A 22,613-nucleotide genomic window follows, 5' to 3' on the forward strand; every position below is an offset into this window, starting at 1 on the left:
AGTTTGTGAATATATCAGTGTGAGTGTGTGTGTGTGAGTGCGTGTGTGAGTGTGAGTTTGTATGTGTGTGTGTGTGTATGTGTGTGTATGGGTAAATGTGTGTATATAGGGCATGCCACGCTCTCCTCAGGGCAAGAGACCCCACAGCCTTTGTTTCAGAGGTCTTTTGTTTTTATGGAAAACTTGTCCACAAACTTCTTTGTAAGCAAGGACTAAGCCCAACGATTATTTTTTTATTCAAACCTGGTTCCCAACCTGCCTGCAAGAGTGGACTTCTCCTGTTCAATCTATTTTCCCTGTTCTCTGGTGTAGTGCCCTATTGTACTGTGCTGTCTGTCACTGCAGCCCCTTGTTGGTACAATTCTCTATTGTAAAAACTATTCCACTGTACTGGACTGGCAGGCGATGTTGTAACAGCACTGTGCTATTGTATTGCACTGTTCTTAGCCCCTGTTGTAACAGCACATGATATTAGTATTTTATTTTTGAATTAATCAAAGTACAATTTGTTGATTTCTTAATTGTGAATTAAATTACTTTAACTAGTCTGCAAGGCCATCGAGGGCCTCTATTCTGTAAACACCTTTTTCATATTATCATTATTATTTACTACTACTAAAAACTCCTAAAGCTTTTATTCTATTTTTTTTTTATCCGAACATCACTTCTAAAGTAACAGCTTTGCGCTACTAAACTTAGTCAGAAACACATAAGCTTTGTCCATTCCCTACAAGTATCCTTATCCTACATTCTGTAAACACTCTTTTATTTAACGTTGTCAGTAACTCTGCGCTCTGCAATATGACTGCGCCCAGTAGAGTGATAAATCCATGCTACACTACACTTTACCATCATTAACCATGTTTTTACCATGGTTATACTATGTTTTTTTTTAATGACATTGTAGCCATGATTTTATAATACTTTTACTACATTCTTACCATGCTACATCACACTGCACTCAACCATATTTAAACATATTTCTAACATGGTCATTTATTATTAACCATATGTTTATCGTGCTACACCACACTGCACCTTACTGTGTTTTTACTACAGTACACCACAGCAGGGGACAGCAGTGTCACAACCTCATAGGTGGCCCAAGGTCCCGTGTGACAATTTTAAGCCGCATTGTGGTTTTTCCTTATTGGGCTCCTATTTGCAAATTATAAAGGTTATGATGTAAAAACAACTTAAATACTCTTGGGGCTATTTCCACTGTATGATCAATAATAATGACAATACGTACCTATAGCAATAGTACATTACATATTATCACGAACAATAATATAACAATAACAATTATTACACTATGTACTGTATTTTAATGTAATTATCACTCAAGATGGCGACTCTGGGGGCTGGTGACGTATGACCTGTGGGCGGAGCTGGGCCCGCGTGGCGGCAGTGTGCCGGAAGCGGTCATCCTGCGCGTGAAGGGAGTCTCGGGCTGCGCTGCCCGCGGACGGAGCCTCGCAGAGACGGAGCCCAAGAGCTGCAAACAGGGACAAATAACCCAGCAGCACCGGGGCGGCCCAGGTAAGCGCAGCGGTTACCAGCTCCATGAGAAGTGCCGTTTGTGTGCTGAGTTGCAGAGGGACCGGCGGGACCGAGAGCGCCCCGGTCCCCCCACAACAGCTCTGCGGTGCCCGGCTCTGCTCTCGCAATGGCTGCTTACATAAACAAAGTTGACTTCTCTCCCCGGAGCCGTGGCGTGTCTCCTGTGCTTATCTAACCTGTTGTTTTACTGTAGTATTATTATATAAATATCTGTGATGTTGAATCGGTCAATCACGTAACTTTACACTTTCTCACTGAGTCGATCATCTGTGTAATTCATTTGCTGGTGTGCATTGAGATCAGTTTAAAGCGCTCCCCCCTCTCATTTTTGTAGTTTTTGTGATTAATGTATGTGTGTGTGTGTGTGTTTACTATATTCAAATGTAAATAGGTTGTTTGTTGGTTTAAGATAGCACGGTTACGTACTTCCGGAGTTAGCCTCTTCGCTGATCAGCAGCCATCGAACGGGGAGAGGAGGCAGTTTCTGGAAATATAGTTCCTATATAGCGCAGTGCAAATATGCCTTCAATCGCCAAAATCATAATTCACGCATTTAACTGAATTCGATTTTAGATCGTGTTTTTGTGTGTGCATGGTTGTATTATTTGAAAACGACGATCATATATTTTGCAGTTTTTAAAAATGCAATGCTTGTTGTATTTGTTTTATTTTGTATATATATACATATAAAATATGCACTTATATATGTGTGTGTGTGTACAGTACATGACCCGGCCTCTCGGGGGGCTGGCTGGTAAAACCTCGGCAGATTAACGAGCCTCCTGCTGTAAATATTATCCCTTAATTTAAATCCGTTTTTATTTAGGTCTTGCTGTAGCAGTGCTGTCACACCCCAGTTAGCTTTTCGGCTGTGTGGGCTACATAACCTGTTTAAAAAAAAAAAAACCTTTGCAATAATATGCTTAAGGACAAATGACATGACACCCATTTATTTTATTATAATAACAATAACCCTTTGTTTAGTATTTACATGTACAATACTCCCCACATTTCCTAATTCTAATTACAAAGGCAGTGGACCATGGTGGACACCAGCTGTGTCCAGTTGTGGGACAGTGCACATGCTGACAGCCTTCAGAGGGAAGGAGAGGCCCGGCGTAGCACACACGCACACTGTCACCCACAAAAACTGCAAAAGGAATGGAGATATTAAAGTGTTCATAGATGCAGATATGGTCAAAAGTACATAAATGTATATGCATATGGCAGCAGAGTCCTGTGGTGAGGGCTGAGCAAACGAGCCTCCTTGTCCTTCAGGTTAAGGAAGGGCCTGCTACCAGATTTCACAGTTAGAACAGTCAGTGCTGCAGGCAGTACAGGAGGTGTCAGAAAGGCAGTGAGAAACTCAGTGGACACGAGTGCAAGCTGTTTTTGGGAAGGAAGGAGGCAGAGAGGAAAAAGGAGGATGGGTAGGTACTGTGCACTGCAGGGGTGCGTGTACAGTGCACTGCTGGGGAAGGGGTTCAAGTCAGCTGGTATTGATTGTCTTGTTCGGTGGTTTTGTTACTGGAACGACAGAGCGATTGTTTGTGTGGAGTGTCAGGTGCTTGCTGGTGTTTGCTTAATTTGCATTGTTGGAAAAAATCTGTACAAGCATCCTTCAACCCCCAGAACAAGCATGAGAAGGGCGATGGCGTGTGTGTCTGTGTTGTCTGTGCTGCAGGCCCTCCAGCAGGAATATCCTCTTCTCTGCAGCATCGCTGTCACTGTGCACACTGTCCCACACCTGACTGGACACAGCAGGCCAGAGGCAGGCGAATGCGCACCACCTTGCAAATTACAATTAAGTGCATTGGGGTTTTCATACTTGTTAGGCTAAGAACACGCATTTTATCTTCCACTTCAATTTCTCTCCTGGTCCCCCCCTCTCCCTGTTCAGCCCCGTGTGTCCAGGTCATCATGCTGTCCACAGTCCCCGCTGATCTGGGAGGTAGTCAGCAGCTGCCCCTGTCTGTCTCGAACCCCCACCCTCTGCCCCAGCTCTCTCCAGCGCTTTACCGGGAGCGGCCCGGGCAGCGAGGTGGGGGCAGGCGGGGCTCTGACGGAGGGAAGGAGGGGGCTTGCAGAGCTGAGAGGAGAGAGCAGCCTGCTGTAGATGATGTCCGGGACACAGGAGGCCCTGTACTGCAGGACCCCGCTCTGGACTCAGTGATCAGCTTGGCTGCCTGTGTGGACAGTGCCTGTGAGGACAGAGGGAGCACAGCAGGACAGGCGGACGGAGAGACGCTCCCAAGCAGAAGGGTGAGACTAAGACGCAGGTGCTTTTAGGCAGAGTTTAAAGATGAGGAGACAGGTGTTTTTTTTTTATTTTGCTAGCGGTACAGCACATGTGCAGGAACAAACACTGGGCCACTGTTGCATAGTGTGCAGTAACCAGTGTGCTATGTCTCTCTCCAGGAGTTCGGGGAGAAGCAGCCCTGTGCAGAGGGTGAGGGTGGTACGGGGGCGTCACACGGCCAGACACTCCGAGGTACGTCTAAGCAGCTGGGAATAAAATTGTGTGGTCTGTTGTTCTTTCCTCCCTCTTGCCTCTCACCCTTGCCTGTGTGTCTGAGTTCATTGTTAATTTTTAATCAATTCTTTTCCCTCTGGTCTGTCCATCTCTGAAGACTCTCCTGAAGATATCCTGGAACGATGGGACACATCTCCTCCTCCTCCTCCTCCTCCTCCTCTTCCACCTCCTGCCTCTGCATCTCGCTCTGGCGGCGAAGCTGCCGAGGTGCAAGCCACGGGAGGGCCGGGTCCGGTTCTGGGAGCTCTGGAGCTTTGTTTGGCTTCCCACCAGGGGGAGCTGCGGCGGCTGTTGGCGGGGTCACTGGGGTTGCTGGGCAGGCGACTGGACAGGATGGAGCGCAGGCTGGACCGGCTGTGTGTGCAGGGAGAGGCAAATGCTCAGGGACTGACCACACTGACAACGCAGCTGGCTGCACAGCTGACCAGGAGCTCAGACACTCGCACAGCAGCCCCCCAGCCTGGTGTCCTGTGTCCTGGTGAGTGTGCTGTTTTGTGTGTGTGTGTTGGGGGGGTTAAGTGTAGTTACTGATGGGACTATCGGGGGGGAGGAGGAGGAGGAGAGTGTTCAGAGTCTTCCCTTGATAATGACGATATTTCTTAATTGTATATATTTATAGTGCAATTGAAAATTATAGCACCTCTACAACCTTGCATGTCGAATTATAGCGCCTTCGCAGCAAGGTGCTTACACAGCCTGGGGAAGACTGGTGTTCTGTTTCGGATGCATCCAGCTTTCTCTTTCTCAGTGGGAGCGCTGTGCCTGGGTGGAGAGGCTGCCCTGCATTTTCTTCAATACCCTGTTATATTAATTTATCTTCCTTTCATCTCCCGGTTCCATCCTTCTGAACAGATGTGGCTGGACAGAGGACAGAGGCCGCCAGCCTTTCACACTCAGAGCAGCAGCAGCAGCAGCAGCAGCAGCAGGAGGAGGAGGAGGAGGAGGAGGCGGCGGCGGCGGCCCAACCTGCCGAGTCACCCTCTTCGTCTTTGTGGCAACCGTCGTCATGGAGCCCCTGTCTCCGTAGCAACCAGCCTGCTGCGGCTGCCGCAGATGGAGCCGTGTCCGTCTGCGGAAGTGCCCCGTCCCTGGAGGATGCCACTGCTACGGACCGGGGGGCTAGCCATATGGATACCATAGAGCCTGACACACTAGAGGAGACTGGAAACTTGCCCAGCCGTCCTGCCCCCGCTCTTGAACTCGTCTCAGTGTTTGGTTTTCCGCCTGGGGAGCAGGGGGCCAAGGATAGCCAGCTCTCGATCCTGGGGGAGGTTGCGGAACCACATGCCCCAGCCCCCAGCCTCACCCCCAGGACAGGTGCCACCCTCCGTTGCCAGACCTGCTCCCCTGTGTGGGACTGTGAGCAGAAAGAGCCTCCCGGACCAGAGCCCCCCCTGATCTGTGGTGCTGGAGATTCTGGTGGCAGGGGGGAGCAGGTTGGCGGCGTCTGTGTGGGACGACTCCCCCAGGAGGATGCCACCCCCCCTGCTTGCACTGACTTCTCTCCTGCGTGTCCCTCCTCTCATGAAGACGACCCCCAACACCCTCTCCGCCCAGACCTTCGCGGGGCAGAAGATGGCAGCCTCGCTAGGACAACGTCTCCGCCTCTGTCCCTGTCTCTCTCTCCGCTCTGCAGCTCAGACTGTGTACCCCCCAGAGAAAGGAAGGACCCTCACATGGCACCCCCTCACTGCCCAGAGATAGCTGGACCCATGGCGGGTCCCTTCCCCGCAGGAACAACAGCTGCTGGGGAGGTCCAATGCCTTGGTGAAACGTCGGGTCAGAGCCCTGGGCGACCGGGAGAGCAGCTGCCCATCACTGTTGTACTGGAACAGCAGGACGCAGAGATGCCAGCTGATGGAGAGAGAGAAGGAGGAGAGGAAGAGGAGGAGGGCCGAGAGGTTGCAGGCGGGTGCGTTCCGGAGAATTCCCAGAATGCACAGCAAATGGAAAACATGGATTTTTCACAAAAGACTTCTGTAACAGACAGCTGGCATCTGGAGGAGGAGGAGGAGCAGCAGAGTGGGAGGGGGGCACATAGGGCAGTGGAGGAGTGTGGGGAGGAGGATGTGGGGTTTAGGCAGTCGCTTGAGGCTCCAGTTAATCCCAGAGATCTGTGTGACCTGGACAGCCCTGTCCTGCCCTCAGTTCCTGATGCCTCTGCCGACTCCGGAGTGACCTTGGAGGCAGGTCCCACAGGACAAGGGCCGGCAATGTCCCTTGTCCAGAGCTGTAGCACCGGGACTCACAGTTCTGGTAGTGATACGGACCCCTGGGGCATGGCTGTGAAGGGACTGGAGGGGCCAGAATCAGAGCCACCAGATAAGGACATAGGGTCACTGGGGAGGCTGGTCATGGTCGGACTGCAGTTGGCGGAGGGCGAGGAGAGGAGCAGTTCAGCGGTGCCTGTGGAGAGAGAGGAGGGGGTCCCGGACAGGTGCTTGGGGCTGGACAGCGGTGCTCTCCACTCCTGCACCAATGTAGTGCCTTCCTCAGATAGCAGCATCCACAGCACTGAGTCTGCATCTCCCGGCTCTGACCAGCTTGGGAGCGATTGGCTGCAGTCAGGGGGCGTTGCCCAGAACGCCGGTCACACCGGAGAGCTAACCAGAGGACCCAGCTGCTGCCAGAGTCCCACCCCCAGCCCCCCTCAATTGGAGCCCCCTCCTGCTTGTGCTCCCTCTTTTCCCTCCTCCTCCACTCCTTCTTCCCCTTCCTCACTAGATCTGGACCCTTGTGTCCCCCCCTCCTCGTTCCCCATCCCGGTCGGAGTTAAGGGGGTATTTGGGAGGCCCCCCAGGAAGAAGATGCTCATGGAGTCCCGGCAGCAGCCCATGCGCAAGTGCAGGGGGGTGGGGGGTGCCCTGCAGTCTCTCCCAGAGCTGCGGTCAGTAAGGGAGGCTACCGCTGTCCTGTTTCTCGTTCCCGACGACTCGCCCTGCTCTCCAGGCTGCTCTCTGACCTCCCACCAACCAGCCTGGCCTCTAGAGTCCTGCAACCCGTGCATGGGGGTCGGTACCCGTTCTTCCTGGGCCCAGACAGACTGCACGCCCCCCAGCCTGAGAAACGGTCTCACAAAATCCCTCCCTTACCCCCCCACCCGCGACCAGTCCTGCCTCTCCCACCTGCTGCAGCAGCTCTCCGAGGTCGCCAGCTCCCTGGTGCCCCTCCCCTCCTCTCCTCCCGTCCCCTCTTCCTCCAACCAGGTGGTCATGCGCAAGCGGCGTGGTGCCCTGGGGACCTCCTCAGCCCTGCTGTTCAGCCTGGCAGCCAGACTGAAGCCGCTCAGGGCCTGGGGTCTGCGGGGGGGTGGTGGCAGCACTCGCTCACTCTCTGGGAGGTGTCTGAAGGGTCAGGGCTGGGGCTCGCAAGAATCCCAAGGGCTGTCCCAGCTGCCTGAACTGATCTCCGGCGCCCAGTGGAGGCCTCTTATAGACTTCAACAGCAGTAGTATTTGTAGTAGTAGTAGTAGTGGTGGTGGTAGCAGTATCAGCCTCTCTGCCTTCTCTCTCCACCTCACTGGCTCTGCAGTGGGGGGTGCCCAGTGGGCGTGCTCAGTCCTGCTCCCCAGTGATGTAGTGGGGGTGGGCCCCCGACACGTTGCAATCAAAGATGCAACAGGGGGCTGCGATCAGGCCTGTTGTAGCAATAACAGGTGTAGTAGCAGGTGTGGTAGTGGTAGAATTGACTCCAGCAGGCATGCTAACCACACTTTATTTGACTTCAGCAAATGCTGGCCGCCCAAATGGACCACCCACCCCTCCTCTTCCTCCTCTCACTCCTCTTCATCCTGGCTGGGCCTGCAAACTTTCCTGGCTCTGTCCTCACCCTGCTGGTACCGCCTTTTGACCCGACACCGTGGCCTAGGCAGCACATGTCAGGAGGCGCACAGACTGTCTGGAGCCCTGTCTACCCCGCTAGCCCTGCCTCCACCCCCCCAGGACAGAGACAACCTGCTTCCTTCCTTGCACTATGCGTTGGCCCCCATTTTAGCATCCTGGGCTGCCCAGTGTCCCCCCCGGCACTGCCTGGCGGACAGCACAGTCATCTGCAGCATGGAGACTGACCACAGGTGAGAGAGAGAGTGTGAGTGGGAGGCAGGGAGGAAGGTGGAAAAGTGAGGGAGGCAGTGGGTGGAGAAGGGAAGAGAGGGAGAGGGTGGACGGACGGTGTAAATAGGAGGGGGTGGGTGAGGGTGAAGTAGGAGGGAGGGAGAAAGAAAGAAGAGGGGCAGGAGTGAGATGGGGAGGTATCTCTGTGCTGTGAGGGATACAGTGGCAGTAGTCAATATGTAGCTGTGTGTATGTGTGAGAATGCTGGCTGCAGTTAGTGTGTGAGAGTGAAGACTGTTATCCCTCTACTGGGAGTGTATGAGAATGTGGCGTCTCTGAGTCTCTCCGTGTCTTTTGGCTATATGGGTTGAGATAGAAACGAATCGAGCAGGATCCGACTGCAGGGTTAAACAGACCTCCCTTTGACTGTTTGAACTTTTGGTCTCTGACCTGCGACCCCCCCCCTTTGCTCTGCAGCTACGCTCGGCAGCCCAGCCAGGTAACCCGGCAGGCGGGGGCAGAGTCAGCAGCCAGGTGAGACGCTTCTCCTGCAGTCTTCGATGGCACCCGAAGACTCGGGGGGGCAGGCGATTCTTGACTTTATTATTATGGACCTGTTGGTGGTTGTGGTTGTTGTGGTTGTGGACGTTGTTGTTGTGGTTGTTAGCTGTTAGCTTTTCAGATATTTTTAAGATTGTAATTCCACTCACACCTATGTGCTCGCTCTCTCACTCTGCTCCGGGTAGAGGAGGTGCTGAGTACAGTCTTAAAGGTATTTGCAAAAGCGATCGAACCCGTAGTCTGGTAGATGTCTGTGTGCCTCAGTGTCTGGATGAGCTGGAGGTGGAGTGGGCCTGTGTCTGCACTAGAATAGTGCTTTCTGTCCTGGGTGTGCCCAGAGGTCTGGGGACATCCTGTGTTGGGTAGATGGGAAATCTCACTTAATTTCTGTTGTCCCTCCCTACCCGCCCTTGAAGCTGCAATTAGTGTGGTTAGTCCAGTTCAATTGTAATGTGTTGGACTCGCAGCTGCATTTATCTGGAGACCCTGCTGTGCTGGACTGGACCGTGTCTCTCCAGGGATTGAGACATTGCTGTACTGGACTGTTGTTCACCAGGACCAGACTCCTCATCCAATGAAGTGCATTCAGACTCCCATTGTAAAGCAGCACAGCAGACTGATCCAGTCCAGGTTTTACTGTGCGCCACAGGGACTCTCATTTGGACATGCAACTGTCTGGACAAATGGACACTTTTACTTAGTGTGTTTGTAATGTGTCTTTGACTATCTTCTCTCCTCTCTTCTCCCCCCCTCCACCTCCTCTCTCCTCTAATCAGTCGTGTGACGGTGCTGGACTGTGTCTCATCCCTGTCTCCATGCGTGCTGTCTGTCCCGCCCTCGCCCCTGCTGTCTCCCCTCCACCTTGTGGAGCCCTTGCCGCTGCCATCCTCCTCCTCCTCCTCCTCCCTTGCCCCCCCCAGCCCGGAGAGACAGGGTGCGGAGGGGTGGGGCACCGAGCAGAACACAGTCGATCTATCCGCGCTACCAGCTCCCCCCCATGGGAATGCCACCGAGAAATACCCCCCTACACACAGCCATGCCTCCAGCAGAGAGGTAAGAGGGAGGGAGAGAGAGAAGAAAGTGGGGTGGAGGAGGGATAAAGGGGGAGATAGACCCCCACACATAGCCATGCCTCCAGCAGAAAGGTGAGGGGAGAAGGAGGGCAGGAGAGTGAGGTCTGTAAATGCATGTTACATTTAAATGCATCATTCCTGTACGTTGTTCCCATTGCCCTGTTCCTGAGCACTGGACCTGTCTGTCACTGCTTTGGCCACACTGATGTCACTTAGTCAGTGGTGCCAATAAAGCTCATTTGAATTTGAGAAAGAGATGCATGCAGGCAGAGACACAGACCCCAGTGTGCTGCAGGCTGTAACAGTGTCCTGGTAAACAAACCATTTATATATATTTTTTAATTCTATTTACTATTGTCTTTTGCGGCTCCTCCCTCCCTCTCTCAGGGCTGTGTGTATGAGAAGAGGCAGGGGCTGCGCTCCAAGCGTGTGTCCCAGATCCGCATCCGGAAAACCGTCCCCAAACAGGACAACAACCTGACCCCCATGGGGCTTCCGAGACCAAAGAGGTGAGCAGGGGTCACAACCCCCCGAATCTCAGTGTGGTGCGTCTGTGAGACGTGTCAGTGCATCGCAAGGTGTGCGAGTGTAACTGCCGAGGGGGAGGCTGTTCAATTTTTTTTTTTTTTTTTTTTTTCTCCCTCTCTCCAGATTAAAGAAGAAGGAGTTCAGTCTGGAGGAGATCTACACCAATAAAAACTATCGTTCCCCCCCGTCCAACAGGTCAGTCCTCCCATTGCATGTCTGTCTTCCTGGTAATCCTGAATTTTAAGTTGAAGAGGACAATTAAAGAATTTAGAGCCAATTAAATAATTAAGATCTTTTCTCTACCGCCCCTTCCCTCCCTCTCCCTGCCCCGCTGTCCCTTTTCTCCCTCTCTCTCTGCATCTCTCTCTCTCTCTCTCTCTCTCTCTCTGCATCTCCCCCCTTCTCAGCAGTCTGGAGACCATCTTTGAGGAGCCCAGGGAGAGGAATGGGTCGCTGCTCTGCATCAGCCAGCAGAAGAGGAAGCGTGTGCTGGATTTCCCGGACTTCACATTGCCGCGGAAACGGCGAGCACGGGCGGGCAGTGGGAGCAACGGGGGGGGGGGCACCGGCAATAGCAGTGGGACAGGGAGCAGGGTGCGGGGGGGACGGGGCCGGGGTCGCCGGGCAAGGGAGTCCGACGCGGAGCTGGACGTGCGATTGGTCGAGAGGCTGAGTGAGCTGGAGGACTTCTTTGCTCGCAATGGGCTGGAGGTGTGAGGGGAGGGACAGGACAAGGGATGCACACGCAGTGAAGGTACAGTAGTGTGGACCTGGAAAGAGGGAGAGGGACACGTGTACACACAATCTCTCCCTGTCTCTCCTCACTGACTCACACACCCTCTTGTCAATGTCGGTGCCAAAAAAATGTTGTCTTGGGGGTGTAGTGTGCGACCTCTGATAGGACAGGCTTGGAGAAGAATGAAAAGAAAGAGAAAGAGAACAGAGGTGGTGTGTGTGGGGGGGTGCTGCATAGACCCAGGGGTTGCGATGGAGGGTGGTGCTGTTTTAGTGAGTGTGTGTGTGTGAGCGAGAGATTGGTCTGTGTGGTCAGACAGCTTTAATTATAACACAAGAGAAACTGCCCCTTCTTTTTATGTGAAGTTGCATTAAGAAAAACGATTTTAAACAACCCTTTGGTTGAGAAACAGACACCTGACTGTTAATGGTGGGCTGTTCTTGTTGCTGTTGTTGGTGTTATGAAATTATTATTAGTATTAACATTGCAGGTCTCTGCTGTAAAACCAAGAGCTTTTTGTGATTGCATCGTTACAAGTCAATTACTCAATCTAACAATGAATTAATGAGATGAACTGAGATTCTGAAACTGGTGGCAGGCTGTACCTTACCTATGAGAACCCACCCTGCTCTCCCTGGGGAGGGAATATGCTGCTGATTTTAAGACGGGGGTGCAGCTTTTTTTGTTGCCGGGGGGTTGGTCAGCTGATTAATTAAAACAATGAAATTGATCAATTCATGTTCAGTCAACTCCTCCACAAGTCTGTGTGACTCCGTCCAATTACAGTGACTGTGTCTCTGCTCCAATCCGATCTATTTTATACTCTCTGTGATTGATAGCTCAGTGGGAACTCAAATCTGTGGGACACTGGGGCTCTTTCGTGGCACATTTTCCCCGAAGTGCAGCACGTACAACCCCAAATAACTTTTGTGAACACTGGTATTATTACTGGCTGATATGAGTTTGTGAGTGTGTATGTGTGAGTTTGTGTGTGTTGCTTTTGCATTTATAATTATTTTTTCCTGGTTTTGTATGTAACTGTTGAACAGAGAGGTGGGAGTGGGGAGGGTGGTGGGGGGCAACAACACATTTCATTTATTTTCTTTTTAAATCAGCATTACACAGACCAACACACTAAAGGATAATATTGTTAATCATTGATTTTAATTTTAATATATATTTTTCTTATTTATAAAATAAAGTGTTGACATTTGTTTACAAAAATATGGCCTTTAATTTTAATTTTTATTGTTGTATGTTTGTGTGTGTATTCCTCTGTGGTTCTCACAGGGTAGGCCATGACTTGCATGTGACACATTTATTTATGTAATAAAACTGACCAAAGAAAAGGAACAGAAGACACCCTGGCCTGGAGACTGGATCTGTTAAAATCTTCCCTCCCTCTAGTGCTAGCTTTCTTTCCTTCCTTACTTCTTGCCCCCTCCATCTCTCCATCCTGGGGGGTGCTCTCCATATATACTGCAGATGTCCTCCGTGCAGAAATCCAGGATTTCTGAGAAGAGAGGGAGAGGTCAGAGGCGAGTGTGTGAGTCTATAGATATATTGGTGTCAGTGTGTGTATAGGAGTATTTCAGTGTGTAGGACTGTGCCTCTGTGTCAGGGCATGTGTGTCAGTGTATTGGTGAGTGTCAGGGTGTGTTACCGGATTGTGTGCAGTTGAAAGTGCGCTCTGCCAGCTGGTAGAAGTCCTCCCCCAGGATGGCACGTGGGGTGCGGTGGCTGGCGTGAACCAAGCAGCGGGCGCGGTCGCTGAACAGCAGGTCACTCTCGCTGTACTGCGCCGACTCAAATAGACGGAACCCGGATTCCTGCGCGGCCAGCGTCTCCTGAGAGCAGTACAGGTGTGTGGGTCAATGCACCAGGTGTGCAGTACAGTGTGTGCTGTGTAAATAGTACAGTGTGTACAGGTGCTCCTCTGTACCTGAGATTTCATAAGGAAGTCGTAGACGCGGGCAGTGAGCACAGGCCGGGTCATCACCACACTGGGGGGCACGGCACCCAGATGGCACTGTGTCCATTGAGACAGAGGGACTCGCCCACCATCTGGGCATAGCAGCTCGAAGTCCCACGGCACCCAGCCCTCCGCCCAGCCACTGCTCTCCAGCTCTGAGAGAGGGGGAGCAGGAGGATGTCATTGTCAGTGTCAGTGAATGAGTGTGTGTGTGTCTGTGTTAGTGAATAAGTGTCTCAGTGTGAGTATGTGTGTGTGTGTGTCAGTGAATAAGTGTCTGTGTGTGTGTGTCAGTGTCAGTGAATGAGTGTCTCGGTGTGAGTGTGTATCAGTGGGTGGGTGTCTGTGTGTCAGTGTTTCCCCCCCTTTCCTCTTTTCCCTCTTCTCTCTCTCACTCTGGATGTTCTCTTCCAGGCTATGTTGTTCCAGGAAGGCCACGTCTCCATAGCTCCGCCCACTGGGGTCGCCCACCAGACACCTGGCCACAGAGAGTCACAACATCACGCACCTGATGCTTGCCCCCACAGACATCATCATCACATGTCAGACACCTGTCCACACAGACACACAATACACACAGATATACTCAGCATTGTATAGTAGTGATAAGGGCTCTGGCCTGTGTGGAAGTCGTGGGTTCAGTCCCAGGTGAGGGACACTGTTGTACTCTTGAGCAAGGTACTATACTGAGACTGCTCCAGTAAAAAGACTGCTGTATCAATGGGTAATTGTATGTAACCATAATGTCATATATTGTAACAATGGCTTCTGCTAAGCAATAAATAATAAACATCACACACATACACAACACACACACAATCACACACGTACACAGCGTGCAGAGACGATTACACAGATTGCTTGCCTCAGAGCGCCCATGTTTCCGTAGTAACGCTCATTATGGTTATCCACACACCTCTGATTGGCGGGTTTGACGCCTGGCTCCTCCTCCCCCCCGACACATACCTTGCACAGGCTGCCCCGCGCACCAGGCAGACAGCCCTTCCAGAAAAGCTCACTGTACGCTGAGAGAGGTAGGGGATAAGATATTTTACCATGTGTCTCTCTGTGGCTTGGTGGCTCTGTGTCTGTCTGTCTCATTTTGCTCTGTGTTCTGTAGTGTAGTGTAGTGCTGTTGTGTACTGTATTGCTGTAGTGTAGTGTATGTCTGACCTGCATTGGCATCACAGCTGTGTGTGTTGTTGGGATGGGCATTGCGCACATGATCTAGGGGGAGCAGCCAGCCAGCCGGGCTGTACAGGTGACCCTGGCAGGAACGCCGGGATGCCAAGCTGCCGAACACCACTCCCCGGCTGGACTGACGCACCACGGCAACGCCCCACAGACCCGGCAACTCTGCCGAGACACACATTGTCAGCACACTGATAATGCATGCACACACTGTCAGCACACTGATACTGCATTCACATACACACACACACACACACTGTCAGCACACTGATACTGCATGCACACATGCAAACTGATACTGTTCACTCACACACAGTTTGTTATTATGGGATAGTTTTATATTATTATATTATGAACTTGTTTCTCCTCACCATCACTCTCGAAATGTGCGGCTCCCTTCATTCCACTTGCTGCTGCCACACACTCCTCCCCTGACAGACAGACAGACGGACAGTGCTGAGCAGTGTCCAGAGAGACAGACCGACAGCAGCTTGGCAGAGTGTACAGACAGTCTGACATACGTACACACACACACAGCTGACAGACATACACACAGACAGTGCTGACTGACAGACAACAGACAAAGGGTGCTGACAGACAGATGGACACATGGATAGACAACTTTATACAAATGGGTACAAATGTCAACCCAGCCTGTCCCAGCACACTCAGAGTGCGGCTGACAAGATGGGACTGGACTGGACTGAATGCAGTGGAAAGCAGTTGAGAAGCAAATCCCCCAGTCACAAAGACCTGTGCGTCAGTGAGATCAGTGCGAATGAGGCTGTTTGTCTTCCTCTGCAATTCTCTCTCTAAGCTCTTCTGCCCCTCTATCTTTTCTGCTCTCCGCCCCTCTCCCCTGTCTCTCTCATGCTCTCTCTCTCTTTCTCTATCAATTCAATAATAAATAATAATAATAATAATAATAATTCAATTTGCTTTATTAGCATGACAACAGTGTATTGGTATTGCAAAAGCTTTTTTTTTTTAACAAGACAAATTATAAAAGAAACTATTTCAGTAAATGATATCTATGATTCTCTCTCTCTCTCAGTGCCAGTGTGGTAGATCTCGGTGTTACCATAGTACTCGGCAGCCACAGGCGCCAGGCCACAGCGACTGGCGATGTACACGTGTGTAGCGTCCAAGGAGGCTGCGTCCACCTCGTCCCTCTGTGGAGACAGATGGTGCTCTGTGAGGCAGTGAGAGACTTCGTGTGCTGTAGTAGTGCTGTGTGTGTGTGTGTGTGTGTGTGTAGTGTGCAGTATGCAGTATACAGCAGTGTGTGTGTACAGTTTACAGTGTGCAGTATAGTGTGTGTGTATGTGTGGGCAGTGTCTTGCCTTGATCATCTGTATGCAGTGGCTCATAGAGGTGGCACGGACGCAGACCAGCGGGTCAGACTTTATGTTCAGAGCCCAGTGCTCACACTTCATCTGCTCTGCAGCACTAATACAGCACCAACGCACTACACTGTCCTCCAGAGAGCTGCCTGCAACACAGACACATTAATACACAGACATTAACACACACACACACACATACTGACACAGTTCCAGCACACCATATTGTCCTCCAGAGAAACTGCATGCCTTCCACTCTCTCTCTCTGTCCCAGAAGGCCAGTGATTCTCATTACCGTGTTGTTTGGCACTGGACATAGTGAGTGTATGTGAGTGTGCGTGAAAGAGAGAGAGAGAGATTGTGTGTGTGAGTATGATGTGTCTCTGTGTTCCAGTCTCTGTGCCAGTGACCTCTGCCCGGTATCAGCCTGGGCTTCATTTCTCCAACTCTGTTTCCTGTTGCCACTATACTTCTGCCAGCTGTTCAGAGTTTTCTGCTATTTATATTTAAAACAAAGCCAAACACAGCCCGGGCTGGAAGGAGAGAAGGAAAAAGAGAGGCAGAGGGAGGAGGGGCTGTCCCAGGAGCAGTATCAGTCTTGATTGTGTCATGTTGTTTTGCTTTTGCTGATGTCCAATAATGTTCTCAGGCAACAGCTGGATGAATGGCTGGAACATTAGATTAATTTATGAGCTAGTGTCACACACACACACACACACACGCACAGTGCTGTACCTTCGTGGCCCAGGCCCTTGAGCAGGGCAGTGTAGTCCAGCCCCAGCACGTGGCTGATGTCAGTCCCATCAGGCAGCACTTGCAGCCTCTCAGTAGTGTCCCGGAACAGCAGGTCCGCTCCCCCCTGCCCCCCCGACTCAAACATCTGGAACAGTCGCCGCTCTCGCCCCCGCCGCCCGAACAGCCCCTGAGAGGGAGGCACACAGGTCAGAGACAGCCCGGGTTCGAACCCCAGTCACTCCCACGCCCAGAGCTGTTTCTATACTGAGTGTGCGACTATACTGCGCCCCAAAGATCTGAGGAACTGGCGGCCAGTCAGCCTCCTGTGCACCGACTACAAGATACTGGCCAAAGCACTGACGCTCCGGCTGCAGCGGCCACTCCCTCAAGTCGTGGGTCCCGACCAGGTCTGTGGTGCCCGGGGGAGATCGGCGGCCGACAACGCCATGCTGCTCAGGGATGTCGTGGCCTACTCGAACGAGAGAGGGCTTCCCCTGGTCCTAATCAGCTTGGACCAGGAGAAAGCCTTCGACAGAGTGGGCCACGAATACCTGCAGCTCGTCATGGAGAGGATGGGTCTCGCTCTTGGCCTGAGGAAGTGGGTCAAGATCATCTACAGCGGCCTAAGCAGCAGGGTCCTTGTGAACCGCCACCTGACCGAACCATTTCCGGTCAGGTCGGGGGTCCGGCAGGGATGTCCCCTGTCGGCCCTGCTGTACGTCCTCTGCTTGGAGCCGTTCATGCAGGCGATCCGCCGGGACGTCCGGGTGACAGGTTTCCATCTCCCGGGTTCCGGCGGAGAGCAACTGAAGGCCCTGGCCTATATGGACGACGTGGCCGTGGTCTGCACGGACGCTCCGTCCGTGGCCAGGGTCGAGGAACTGCTGGACGGCTTCTGCAGGGCGACGGGGGCCGCTGTGAACAAGGCCAAGAGCGAGGTCTACCTCTCCAGGGCATGGCCTGTCGGCCGGGGCCCGCCAACCGTGTTCCCTGTGAAGCCGTCTATCAAGGTTCTGGGGATCACGATCGACGGGACCAACACGGGCACCCGGAGCTGGGAGGAGGCCATAGCAAAGGTCCAAAGGAAGATCCACGGCTGGAGCACAAGGACCTTGACGATGGCTGGTAAGGTGCTGGCCGTAAAGGCCATCCTCTTCCCGATACTCCTCTACGTAGGAATGATCTTCCCCCCAGACAAGGTCATCGCAAAATTAGTGACCCGAATTATATTTCGGTTTGTCTGGGGGAGCAAAATGGAGAGGCTGAAAAGAGTACAGATGGTGAAGGGTACCCTGGATGGAGGTAGGGGGGTCCCGGACGTTGTGCGGCTGATAAAGGCGCAGGGGCTGGCTTATGTGGTAAAGAACATCCAGGCTGCTGGCAAGAAAGTGAGTTTTATGAACCGCTTTTATTTTGCCAGCAGCCTGAGACCATTCGGCCTCTGCGCCATGGATAACACCAGGCCGCACTCGTGGGATCCCCCGCCGTTCTACAGGGCGCTCCGAGCCTTTGCGCTCGAAGTAGGCCTCCATAAAGTCGTGCTGGCCTCCTGGGATTATAAGACCATCTGTAGTCAGATGAGATCTACCCAGGAGACCAGCCGGATAGAAGATTTCCCTCCCGAAACCTGCCGGTTTATCTGGGCTAACGCTACGCACGTTTGCCTCACGAATACGCAGAAAGATGTCTCCTGGATGGCTGTGAGTCGGTGTCTCCCCACCCGAGTGTTCATGCACAGAAGGGGCATAGCTCCTTATGACATCTGCCCCTATAAGGGTTGCCTGGGGAAGGAGACGGAGGCTCACATCTTTAGTGAGTGCCCCTCCGCCCACAGGGTCTGGCTCCTGTTTTCTCCGTTCCTCCACAGGTTTGCTGTTCCTGCGCGGGCGACCGCCCAGCAGATCCTGTACGGTCCGGCCAGGGGAATATCAACATCTACCCTGAGGTGCTGGTGGCGTGTCATCTGCGCAGTGAAGCAGGCACTGTGGGAGGGACGGAACATCTGTTTGTTCAATAAGCAGGAGCTGGACCCGATCGTCATCGCGCGGAGGGGCATGGTGTTTGTAAGAGACTATGTCAATCTGGAGGTCCATCAGAGGGGCAAGGAGGAAGCCTATAAGAACTGGCGCATACAAGATCTGGGGGAGCTCAGGATCCCATGATGGGACCCACCTCCGGGGACGGTTAGTTCCCCCTGCTGGAGCCCGAGTCCAAGATCTTTTAAAGATTTTAAGGATGATTGTTTTTAAAAAGATTTTAAATAACGAATCTTAAATGTTTTTAAAGATTTAGTTGTTTTTAAATCACATTGTTCAGGGTTTTTATTGGTATAGTTTTGTTATATTTTGTTGTCAAATACATTGACCGCTTTGGGTTTAATTTAAAATGCATTGGACTTTTTTTGTTTGTTTTTTATTTTTACTTTTTAATTGTTTCTTTATTTTGTTCAATGCATTTTTAGTTATTTTCAATGTATTTGACCCTTTTGTTGGTGTGCAGTTTTTGCTTTTATCACGTTTGTTTTGTTGATTTGAGCACGTTTATTTTAAAGTTAATTGTTTTAGTTTGTGTTAAAATCACAAAGATTTTAAAAAATTTTAAGTGATTTTAAGGACTGACATTTTAATGATTTTAATCAAAAGTATTAAAAATTGAATTGTTTTTATTTACGTAAATGTAAAATACTCAAACCCAATAAACAGTATACTGCGCCCTACTGCACTGCATTGCATTCTAATGTACACTGCACTACAATATACTACACTACAATACCTTGCAGGCTGTGCTGTGTGGACTGTGTGGGTGTAGTACCTGGGCGACAGTGAGGAACTTTCGGGCCACTTTTCGGAAGTTGTTCCGGGTCACCACGCCCCCCCCCGGCCCACGACCCAGGTGACAACGTCGGAACTCTCTCAGGGGGGCGACAGAACCGTCGGCACACAGCAGCCACAGACCTGCCTCCTCTGACTCAGAGAGAGAGGGAGGGAGTGGAGAGGGGGGTAGTGTCAGTGTCTGTAACTGTGTTTTGGTATTGCCAAAACATTACAAAAATTATACAAGACAAAATATTTAAATAATAAACAATATAAATTATACATATAATACATATATATATATATATAAATCTTACACATACATACATACATGTACACACACACTTATATATATACATATATACCATACTATACACCTACCCTCCCATAACCCAAATATAAACAGAATAGGTCCACTTCCATCCCCCCTTCCCTTCCCTCCCTCTCTCTAGCAGGCATGATATCTATACACTATCCCTCAGGCTGTGACAGGTGGACACATATTGGGCAGCCAGTGGGGCTGTGTGTCCCTCTTCCAGCATGACTGATGACTTTCTGTCTCCATCATTTGTGAGAATCGTGGGATGGAGATTAATCCAATTATCCCTTGTTTGGGAATATTTTACACAAATTAGGAGAAAGTGCATTTCTGTCTCGACCTCTACAGTCTCTCCCTCTCCTCACCCTCCATCCCGCTGATGGCCATGTGATCCAGGAACGCCACGTCCCCCCTCCCACTTCGCAGACACCTGCTGACACACAGCACAGTCAGAGAGGGTGTGAACACTGTACAGTGTTGTGTTGTATGCTGACCTGAGCTTTCCCTGTGTGTTGTTCTGTGTGATGAGTATTATGTGTTTTGTTGTTTGTTGTGTGCTGAGCTGAGCTCGCCCTGTGAAGTGTGTTGTTGTGAGCTGTTCTGTGCTGTGCTGAGCTGAGTGCACCCTGTGTGTTGAGTTGTTGTACACTGACCTGAGTGTGCCCTGTGTGTTGAGTTGTTGTACACTGACCTGAGTGTGCCCTGTGTGTTGAGTTGTTGTACACTGACCTGAGTGTGCCCTGTGTGTTGAGTTGTTGTACACTGAGCTGAGTGCGCCCTGTGTGTTGAGTTGTTGTACACTGACCTGAGTGCGCCCTGTGTGTTGTAGAAGGGCTCGCTGTCCGAGGTCTCGCAGTAGGCGTTGCGGGAGCGGATATAAGACTTCTTACCCTGGCACAGTGAGCACAGACTGGGCGCCAGGCCACTCGCACCCGGGATGCAGCTGGCACTAAAGAAGGAGGCCACCGCTGCAGACAGGGGGACCGTGATTAACATCGCACAGCAGCAGGTGATGCTGCACATGAATCACTAAATTACACCCCACTACCCCACCCCTCTGCACTATAATGTCTTGTAATGCACTGTACTACACTATGCTGTATTATAACACACCGCACTGCCCTCTTTCACTAGCACTGCACTCTACTACACTCCTCCCCTCTCCTCTCCCTCACCCTGGGTCAGTGGCTGGTCCTCGGCCCAGGGCAGGTAGTTCCTGGACAGCAGGAAGCCCAGAGGGAGGCTCCAGCCAGCCGTCCAACGCACCCCAGGGTGACAGCTGCGGCTGCCCTGCAGTGACCGCACGTCCAGGCTGGCATTTCTGACCACTGCCACGGCCAGCACACAGCCTCCTGCAGCGAGTGGGAGTAGAGGAGAGGGATGGGCAAGAGAGGAATCAGAGGGAGGAGGGGAGAGAGAAGAGGGGAGGTCAGAGAATCACATTTCAGTGTAGTATTGTGCTGTGTTGTGTGTAACTATGCTGTACCCACCGTCCTTGTAGATCTCCTTGGCGACCACAGTGAGACCAAACTGCTTGGTGGCGGTGTAAACCTCGCCCGCATCCAGCGTCACGACATCTGCACGGTTTGCCTTGGCAATACAGGAAATATAGCACCTCATCAGTGACACACAGGAGAGAGAGAGAAGAGGAGAGGTAGTAAAAGATTATGTAAAACAGAGAGAGAGAGAGAGGAGACGATATACAGAGGGGTATATACGAGTACAGAGGGGTGAGAGGAGGGAGACAGAGTGGGCAGTGTTGTGAGGGAGAGAGAGGCAGTGTGAGAAGGAAGGAGGGGAGGGGAGGAAGGGAAAGGGATGGGGGTTGTACCCGTATCTTGGAGATGCAGTCGACAGTGCTTGGTGCTCGGATGCAGGAGAGGCGAGCGAAGGCAGCGAGGTCCTGGGGGCGCAGCGTGGCAGCCAGGGTGCGGCTCAGCTCTGCGCATTTCCTCTGCTCACGCTCAGACACACAGCACCACCGGACCTTCTTACCTGGGGGGGGGGTGAGGGGAGAAGAGAGAGAGAGAGAGAGAGAGAGAGAGAGAGAGAGAGAGAGAGAGAGAGAGAGAGAGAGGGAGGGAGAGGAAAGGTGAGATGGGTGGTGGAAAGGAGAGAGGGAGAGGAAGAGATAAACTTGACGAACTGACAGATGCATTCCTACATCCATCCTTATAGCTACTCAGCAGCTCATCTGCTCAACACACCAGCGGCGGCCTGGACTGGGCAATCAGGACCAGCTTGTCTGTGATCAGTTCTCTCAGGGCCTGCTCACCAGAGCAGCAACACCAGCTGGATTTATCAGAAACAATCAAGACAGAAATGCATACATACTGTACATACACACACACACACACATATAGCTATAAAAGAGAGACAAGACAGACTGAGAGGCATTGACAGACAGATAGATAGGTAGATGGACAGTTCCTACCCCATGAGGGACAGGCACATGCGCAGAGGATCAGAAGTGAGAGCGCCGAATTCATCTCCCGCTGCTGAGAGCGTCTCCCTGTGCGGCGCTGGTCGTGTGCGCAGTTTGCCTGTTTCGCCGTCCGGGTCTCTGCGGGCGCACTTTCTGTATCTTCGTATGCGGAGTTTGTAGTGTCTCTGTGCGCAGTATGCGGTGTCTCTGCGCAGTTTGCAGCGTGTGTCTCTGTATTGCGTCTCTTCTTCCCTTTACCCTCGGCAAGTCCTTACAGAGTGGAGGTACAGTCCCGTCACGGTGCAGAGAGAGAGAGAGAGAGAGAAGGAGAGGGGGAGCAAGTGATGAAATATGGCCCTCGCTGCTGTGAGGAGAAAAAGGTGTTGCGAAGTGAACAGATTTTCTTCGCTTCTCTTTCTTCTCGTGCATATGGAAGACATTTGCGCAAACCGGAGCACATCCGTCACGACCGAGCTCTGCGCCTGACAGCTTAACTGCGCAGTGTGCGCCAGCGAGCACCGCTGCACTTATTATCATTATTATTACTCATTGATCAATTTCTTTTAGACGTAATTCTTTAGAGGTTTTAGAAGTTGTTAGTGCAGAATTATTGACCCCCTAGGACGTTTAACTTTGACTGCACATGTTGCACATCTAGTATGGGAAGCACATTTTTATTGAAACTATTCAATCAAACAAATAAAAATCGTGTAATAATCACGATCATCACAGTGATGTGCGTTAATAACTGTTTCTCGTTGCTCCCGCA

At 51.6% G+C, this 22,613-nt stretch overlaps 2 protein-coding genes across 2 annotated transcripts; one reads left to right on the plus strand and one right to left on the minus strand.

Moving 5' to 3' along the window:
* Positions 1-1,180: 1,180 nt before the first annotated feature.
* Positions 1,181-12,270, plus strand: LOC136713039 (uncharacterized). The gene is made up of 11 exons (XM_066689930.1): positions 1,181-1,185; positions 1,349-1,542; positions 3,464-3,825; positions 3,982-4,054; positions 4,194-4,574; positions 4,949-8,168; positions 8,626-8,682; positions 9,486-9,762; positions 10,170-10,291; positions 10,434-10,505; positions 10,718-12,270. Exons 1-11 carry the CDS (start codon positions 1,181-1,183, stop codon positions 11,025-11,027), a joined length of 5,073 nt encoding a protein of 1,690 aa, XP_066546027.1. The 3' UTR covers positions 11,028-12,270.
* A 191-nt stretch (positions 12,271-12,461) lies between these two features.
* Positions 12,462-22,311, minus strand: sxph (saxiphilin). Its single transcript, XM_066690371.1, has 16 exons — positions 21,854-22,311; positions 21,251-21,414; positions 20,910-21,009; positions 20,595-20,771; positions 20,225-20,387; positions 19,785-19,849; positions 19,099-19,250; positions 16,288-16,474; positions 15,291-15,701; positions 14,581-14,640; positions 14,192-14,374; positions 13,884-14,043; positions 13,414-13,496; positions 12,989-13,173; positions 12,710-12,893; positions 12,462-12,559 (listed from the first exon to the last, which is right to left on the minus strand). The coding sequence occupies exons 1-16, from the start codon at positions 21,906-21,908 to the stop codon at positions 12,474-12,476; spliced, it is 2,415 nt and encodes an 804-aa protein (XP_066546468.1). The 5' UTR covers positions 21,909-22,311; the 3' UTR covers positions 12,462-12,473.
* Positions 22,312-22,613: the final 302 nt, after the last annotated feature.

Source organism: Amia ocellicauda, chromosome 17 (genome assembly GCF_036373705.1).
Source record: "Amia ocellicauda isolate fAmiCal2 chromosome 17, fAmiCal2.hap1, whole genome shotgun sequence".
Classification (NCBI taxonomy): Eukaryota; Metazoa; Chordata; class Actinopteri; order Amiiformes; family Amiidae; genus Amia; species Amia ocellicauda.